The sequence below is a fragment of the Suricata suricatta genome, chromosome 10 (genome assembly GCF_006229205.1).
Source record: "Suricata suricatta isolate VVHF042 chromosome 10, meerkat_22Aug2017_6uvM2_HiC, whole genome shotgun sequence".
NCBI lineage: Eukaryota > Metazoa > Chordata > Mammalia > Carnivora > Herpestidae > Suricata > Suricata suricatta.
In genome coordinates, this window is record NC_043709.1 from 90,228,660 (window position 1) to 90,237,053 (window position 8,394).

At 41.5% G+C, this 8,394-nt stretch overlaps 1 protein-coding gene across 1 annotated transcript in view; it reads right to left on the reverse strand.

Moving 5' to 3' along the window:
* The window catches only part of DERA (deoxyribose-phosphate aldolase), a 115,144-nt gene extending 106,977 nt beyond the window's left edge, over positions 1-8,167 (reverse strand). The window contains exon 1 of the mRNA XM_029955093.1: positions 8,072-8,167. Within this exon, the coding sequence (XP_029810953.1) occupies positions 8,072-8,102 (31 nt within the window). The 5' untranslated portion in view covers positions 8,103-8,167. The remainder of the gene's footprint in view (positions 1-8,071) is intronic.
* Between the last annotated feature and the right edge of the window lie 227 nt (positions 8,168-8,394).

Here is an 8,394-nt window from a genome sequence, read left to right on the forward strand (position 1 = left end):
TTAGGAAGTAATTACCAGAAGCTACTCTCATCTCAGACTTGCTTTAGGGGAGGAAGGCCTGGCTCGACAAAGAGAGTCAGAAGTTGCAGCCAGTGTCTCAACATTTTAAAAACGCTGTAGAGTTTGCTGGAGCAGAGATGAAACATTTCTCCTTCTCTCGCAACCACTTTGGTTTCCAGGGGACTGACTCACAGCTGAGGCGGGCTGACGAGAGGTACAGCCGTAGACACACACGACACACACCAAAGTTAACAGAACAATTTCAAAGTGCCTTTTTATGCCTTTAACTCAAAGATGAACACATTTCAAGGTGACCCAATCCTCAAGTGACAGTGTTTTAAAAGGGCCAGAGCTCTCCACTTAAACAATTTCTAGTGACATGTTTAAACTGCATCCTCAAGGGCTCTTGCTGTCCTATTTACTAGTCTTTCTTTCCCATTTTAAGTGAGCGCTTGAAGTTCGTCTTCCTTCCTAACAATTAAAATCTACAGGGCTTAGATGCCTCAAAAAAAATTTTTTTTAACTTAGGAAGCACCATGGAGAACTTTTACTTATTTAATTATATGACCAACCCAAATTATTACTTTACAGGGTTTTTTTCTATTTATCAGAACAGTATCAGAATAATAAGACACCTCATCATCACACTTACAAGCAAACAGTAAAAGACTTATAAGGTAAAATCAAAGTTAGCATTCATAAAAGGATAATCATTACATTCACTGTGTATTTTATACATAGAATAAATCTTCTTTCTTCATTAAAATATTACTCTTAGCCATTACAAAATGAGATTACACTAGAAACCTAAAAACTGTGTTCCTGGGGCGCCTGGGTGGCTCAGTCGGTTAAGTGTCCAGCTTCAGCTCAGGTCATGATCTCACGGTTCATAGGTTCGAGCCCCGGGCTCTGTGCTGACAGCACAGAGCCTGGAGCCTGTTTCAGATTCTGTGTCTCCCTCTCTCTCTGCCTCTCCCCTGCTAGCGCTGTCTCTCTTGTCTCCCAAAAATAAATAAAAAACAAAAAAATTAAAAATAAATAAATAAAAATTGTGTTCCTATAGTTAATGAAGCATGCCAAGCTGGTTTTACGCAGTTCCTTCCCAGAAACTACTCCCTGTCAAAAATATCCTTTACCAAAAAACCTTCCCTCAAGTGTCTGTGAATTGCTCTGTGCCTTTCTAATCTGACTACTTCTCTGTGACGACTAACATGACCCCACCCCTTAGCTGGCGGTGAGCTGCAGGGAGAGCAGAGAACAGGTGATGCTCACTTTGGCGTCCCAGCCATTACCCCAAGCATCCAGAACCACGTGCCAGCAACAGTGGGCACTCCACAGTTTGTTTTTTCAAAAATTCTATCTTTACCTAACTTGAGCTACAGTCAAAGTTTACATGCCACCTAGTAAAAATATGCTACCCTACATTTTGTCTGACTTTTTTTTAACTCAAAGACAACTTTAATACCCTTCTGTCTCAATAAATAAATTAATTAATTAATTAATTCTTGAAAAGTGATTTAGGTCATTTATCACCTGAAATCTATAGACTCCTTAAACTGTTTGCCTTGTTTACCACTAAAGGTCTCAGGAAACTACAGAGGCCTCAGACTTAGAATCCAAAAAACAAAAAAGACAAAAAAGTCATCTCAAATCAACAAAATTATCAAACATTGTTAGTATTTTTCTTCCTTTCTTCTTTTTTTTTAACCTAAAGATGACATCAGAGACAGGCATGGTTTTTAAACCCTGCAAGCCAAGGACTTGAGTATGAGCGCCAGGGTTTTATAAAAATACAGAGAGATGGGGTACCTGGGTGGCTCAGTCCATTGGCCCAGGTCCTGATCTCGGAGTCGTGGGATGAAGCCCCACATCAGGCTCTACGCTGAGTGTGGAGCCTGCTCGAGATTCTTTCTCCCTCTGTCCCCTCCCCCACTTTACACACACACTCTCTCTCTCTCCCTAAAATAACAAAAAATGAAAAAACACAAAGAGACAAGAAAAGGAAATTTAGAAAACTAAGACCCTCTTCCTCTGATCACTTGGAGATCACTCCCAGGTCCCCGCCCTGAGACACTCAGGCACATCAGCACATCTACATAAGGAATTCCCAGAGGAAGGCTTCTTTTAATGTGTCATGCCGTAAAATTTCTAATTCAATGACATCCAAACCTACTCTCCTAATCTACCAAAGATTGGACACTTCCCTTCTCTCTCAAGATAATCTTCATCTTCTCTGAAACAAATTGCAATGGTTGAGATGTGGATTATGAGGGTGCCTGGCAGGGTCAATTGATACAGCCTGCGACTCTTCATCTTGGGGTCATGAGTTCAAGCCCCACTTTGGGCATAGAGCATAGTTAAAAAAAAAAAAAGGGAAGAAAAAGAAGAAGAGAGGAAAAGAGAAAAAGATTTTTTTTTAACGTGGATTATGGTAAGAAAACAAAAAGCTTTCACAAAAACACAGGCAAACCTTAGAAAGTCACATTAAAATTATTCACCAACTGTTGACTTGCCCTCTCTGGTCTGACAGACCGAGTGCTCCCCGCTGGCGCCAAGAGACGGGGCGCTGTGGTGAAGCATACAGCGTTAACGTCAAACCACCTGGGTTTGAGTTCTGGCTCTGCCACATTAGCTCTGTGTAAGCTCTGCCGGACTGGTTTTTGGCAAAATACTTAAACCTCCTGTACCTCAGTCTGCACATCTGTAAAAAGAGCATCACAACAGAATCTTCACAAGGCTGCTGTGAAGAATAACACAAAAAGCATGTGACACAGTGCCTGGCACATAGCTAACGCTCTGTGTTAACCACGATCTTGGTGCCTGGCGGCTAGGCAGCGTCCAGCACATGGCTGGTGTTAAATAAAGAATATTCTCAAGCAGTCTGTGCTTAACCTAACTTTAAGATTTAAAATTTCATTCCAAGGACACCTGGTTAAGCAACCGATTCTTGGTTTCAGCTCAGGTCATGATCTCACAGTTGGTGAGTTCCAGCCCCACATCTGTGTGGAGAGCGTGGAGCCTGCTTGGGACTCTGTCGGTCCCTCTCTCTCTGCCCTCCCCTGCTCACGCTCTCTCTCTCAAAATAAATAAACAAACTTTTAAAAATAAATAAATAAATGAAATTTCACTCCAAATACTTAAAATGTTTGAAGATAACTTTGCAATGGAAAATCTCCATTACCGAAATCTACATTCTCTATCAAAATTATGCTTCAGCAGGAGTGGCAAAAATGAGCTCCCTACATCCCTGATACTTATCCAAGTTCTTAAAGGGAAAATAAAAATTACAATGTAAGAGGGCAGAGGGCACTTAGTTATCACAATCCATTTAAGGTAGTTTGGGTGTATCTATCTAATTTCTTAAATAGACAAAAAATAAATGAAAAATAACTGTTTATCACATTTGCGATTATTTTAATTGTAGACTTGGCTTGATGCCCAGCTCCTGAATCAGATGTAGGTCTTCGAAAGCAGGAACTCTCCTTGTCCATCTTGTCTCTAGGGTAACACCACTAAGTACACAATTCATACTCAACAACTAACTACTTTTTGAATGAATAAATGTGCTTCATAAAATATAAAATCCCATCATGGTTCTTGGTTTGGCAACTAGCCAAAGCTCATCTCCTTTATCTGGGTTTTAAATAAATAAGTTGCTCTTTCTGTTTGTTCTGGCTTGCCCTACAGAGAAGGCTCCCCAGAGAAAAATAACCTCTGCGGTCCTCCGCAATCCTGGTCCCTGATCATTCCAATTGTGGATACGTGCCTAAAACAATCTCTTGTCAATCCACTAGAGAAAGCCCATAGCCTTGTCCCCATTCCCCCAAATTAAAAATCAGTTTTCAGTTCCTTTGTTTCCTATTGTTTTTCAGATAGAAGCTATTGGAAATATTTTAAATTCTGAGAGTGGAAAGGTCTCAGAAGTCAATGGATACAATACCCCCACTTTCCAGATGTCTCAAAAGAAATTCACATTTGAAAGAAAGTCACACTATTGCCATGGTTCCTAAGCCTCTTGAGACAAAACAAATTTAAACTTAGTGATATTTAGAAAAGAGGGAGGTGGACATCCACCAGCACCTGCCTATGAAGAAAGGCTGAGACAGATGCCCGTTCTCCCACACAAGTAGCACTAAATTCATTTGTTTATTTAACGGGTATGTCTGAAGGTTTCTGGTGTGGAAGACACTTCTGCAGGTGCCTGAGACACACTGGTGAACAAAAAGAAAGATCACTGCCCATGCTGTACCTACATTTTAGGCAAAACTTTGGAGGCATCTAGGAGAATAAAGAAAAGAACATACATCCATCTGAATAGAATGCATAGGGCCAGAAGCGCTCCCTAGTACCATAGAGACCATTAGCCTAGTGGTGCTCAAACCTGAGTGTGTTTTAGAACCATCCAGAGGAATTATTAAAACTTGGAAGGCCCAGCCCCACCCCAGAGCTTCTGATTCATTAAGATCTCAAGGGGCTTCAAATGTCCATTGACAGATGAATGGATAAAGAAGATGTGGTAGATACATACAATGGAGTATTACTCGGCAATCAAAAAGAATGAAATCTTGCCATTTGCAAATACGTGGACGGAACTAGAGGGTCTTACGTTAACAAAATTAGTCAAAGAAACACAAGTATATGACTTAACTCATATGTAGAAATGAAGATACAAAACAGATGAACATAAGGGAAGGAAAGCAAAAGTAATATAAAAACAGGAAGTGGGACAAAACAGACTCTTAAATAGAGTACAAACTGAGGGTTGTTGGAGGGGTTGTGCGTGCAGGGACGGGCTAAATGGGCAGGGGGCATCAAGGAAGACACGTGGTGGGATGAGCACTGGGTGTCACACGTGAGGGGTGGGTCCCTGGAACCTACTCCTGAAATTATTATTGCCCTACATGCTAACTAACCTGGATGTAGGGGGGGGGGGGGGGGGGGGGGGGGGGGGGGGGGGGGGGGGGGGGGGGGGGGGGGGGGGGGGGTGGGTGTGTGTGTGTGTGTGTGTGTGTGTGTGTGTGTGTGTGTGTGTAGCAAAGAAAGTAGAAAGAAAAAAAAGAAACGCAAGATCAAAAAATAGATCTCAAGGAGCCTTAGAATTTGCATTTCTAATAAGCTCTCATCTGATGTCAACACTGCTAGTCCAGGAAGCAAACTTTGAGAACCACTGACCCAGTTGGAAACAAAATAAGTAACTTGGCCAGACCATGGGCTACTCCATACCACGCCCAGATTTAGGGGTTTTACCCTTCTAACTCCAAACTGGCCAAGTCCTTTATGAAGATACAGCTGTCACCTACCCACGTAGGGCAAACACGGCCCAGAGAAAACTTTTTTTTTAACTTCATGTTTGAGTTGGAGAAAATCAGAAATAAACGTTGTAGGTATAAAATACCTTAAGCACATAGCACTAGCCACTAAACACTGATATAAAAACTAACATTAAAGTTAGAGGATTTGTTCTTTCTTTTATGTGCCTAAATGCCATGATAAAAGGGGTTTATCATAAGGGCCAGGTTCAGTCTCAAATGAGCCTATTAATTAAAAAAAAAAAAAAAATCTAGGGGCTCCTGAGTAGCTCAGTCGGTTAAACGACTGACTGTGGCTTGGGTCATGATCTTTCGGTTTGTGAGTTCGAGCCCCGCATCGGGCTCTGTGCTGACAGCTCAGACCAGGAACCTGCTTCGGATTCTGTATCTCCCTCTCTCTCTGACCCTCCCCTGCGCATGCTCTGTTTCTCTGTCTCTCAACAATAAATAAACATTAAAAAAATTTTTTTTTATCTATTAACTAAAAGTATATACACTAAAATATAAATGTGTGATTGGATTAGCAATGATTTTAGTTTTTTTGTGCTAATTGTATTTTCTAAAATTTTTACAATAAACCTGCATTTCTCTTGTAATAAGAGAATAAAAGTTATATTCTTTAAAAAAGTGACAGTGTTCATTTAAAAAGACCTTTAATTAGAAAATTACAAAAGGCATTAGTTAATATATAGCATAAATTAATACTGAATGATTTTTTTTCTAGTACATAAATAATTCACATAACTTATTTTACATTTTAGGTTAAATCTCTGTCTGGATTAATGATTAATATCAGTGAAGGAAAAAAATCCTTGAAATATATAATTTTATTTAAACAAAGAGAATAAAACAAAACTATGATCATTTAAATAGTTGCATAAAAATTACATTTACTATTATTCTACATAGCAATTGTCATTTTGGTTTTTTAGGATTTTTTTTAAAGTTTATTTATTTTTGATGGGAGGAGAGAAAGAGAGAGCACAAGTAATCATGTGGGGGAGGGGCACAGAGAGAATCCCAAGCAGGCTCCACGCTGTCACCACATAGCCTGATGTGGGGCTCAAACTCATGAACCCCAAGATCATGACCAAAATCAAGAGTCAGATGCTTAATCAACTGAGCCACCCAAGATGCCCCATAGCAATTTTTTGTCTTTACTTTTACTTTTCAAAAAATGTAAGGAAGTGATGGGAATTCTCCCAAGTTCAGAAAGTCTTAATAAAGAAAAATAAATATTTAAGTTTTGAAAAAATAATGTATCCTTAATGTGTACAAAGTTAAGAGACCCAAATCCTTGAAGATCCCAAAGCAAGACCTACACTCTATCCCTATTCGCCATCCACCATCTTTCTGGATCCTCTAATCTAGGGGATAGTCCTTTATTACTCAAGTCCACATTCCAGAGCTACAAACTAGAGTTTAAAACATAATCTTCTGGGGTGCCTGGGTGGCTCAGTCAGTTAAGCATAGGACTTTGGCTCAGGTCATGATCTCAGGATTCATGAGTGTGAGCCCCATATTGGGCTCTGTGCTGACAGCTCTGAGCCTGCTTTGGATTTTGTGTCTCCCTCTCCTACTGCGGCCTCCCCCACTAATGCACTGTCACTCTCTCAAAAATAAATAAACAATAAATTAATAAGACATAATCTTCTAAAGGGCAATGACTAAAGGAAAATCAATTTGATGAAGAAATCAAGTGTCTTTATAAAGACACACGCTAATGATTTAATAAAATTTCTGTACTACTTCTTTTAGTCTAGACTGTTTAATTAGAACACTTTTAAAGAAAATAAAAACGTACTTTATGTGTTATAAAGAATCATAGCTAATTTTCTGAAGATTAACCTCTAAAAACCCAATGGTATACAATACTACTATTCATTAACACTTAGTAGGTACCAAACACTTTACATCCTCTCATTTGATCTCCAAACTACCCTATGAAGTACTATTACAACCATGTAACAGATTAAGAAATTTAAGCACAGAGTGATTAAGTAATTTGCCCAAAGTCACACAGCTAAAGTGAAGATCCAGGATATAGGTATCTCAGCTATGATACTTAAACTGAGGTCCTTCACCTTTGGTTCCGATCATGGTTTTGCTACGGTTTGAATGATAAATTTTTCGCATTTTAAGAAATCAGAACTAAATTTTTCACCCAGTAATATTTGATAATATCAACAAAATGAAAAATACTGTAACAATTCAGGTACTCTTACAAATCTCTGTACCTCTAAAACCATACACAATTTACAGTAAGTTCTACAGTACAGAGATCTGACAACTTCTCCACCAGCATGCGGCTTTAGGATACAGCTGTGTTAAAATTATCTACGGAAATCCAACATTAAATCGCACAGGGATTCTACTCAGTGGGTACGGAAGGTTTTTATCTTGTTTTGTTCGGGTTGTTTTTATGTTTTGGGGTTGCGGGGGTTGGTATTCTGGTTTGGTTTTGCTCTTTGCAACCACAAAGCTAGAAGGTGAACAAATTAAGTTGGAAGATGAAGGTTGAATCTCTTGCTGTCTTCCGCTTACAACATAAGGCCCGGAGGCCAATGTGCACTAGAGTTCCTGTCTCGGTAGATCGGCCTTCGCCCTGGGTGCGTGCGTACCCTGCGCCACCCCTTCCCGTCCCGTCGAGCACCCTAGGCGGCCGACGCCAGGGCACCAGGCGGCGGCGAGGCACGCGTGCGGCGGAGGGCGGGGGACGGGAGGCGACGGAGACGGGCGGGGACGACCCGCGGGGGCCTTACCCAGCTCCGTGCCCAAGTTGCGAGCGGACATGGCGGGGGCCACAGCAACACTCGCCTGCTCCTCGGCGCGGGGCTCACCTCCTCCCAGCCCTTCCGGCGTCCCGCCCTCCCCTCGGCGCCCGCGCGCTCGCCCCGCCCCTGCCCCTCTGGGGGCGGGGCCGCCCACCTCCGCCGCGCGGTCCTGCCCTCCCGCCGGCTGCCCTGCGTGAGAATCCCGCGGCCCACCTCCCCTGCTCTCTACCCCAGGTATGCCACTCGAGCACTAGCTTCCAAAATAATGCTACCAAATGATCGAGTTGCCAACTGCACTGAATAAGGACAAT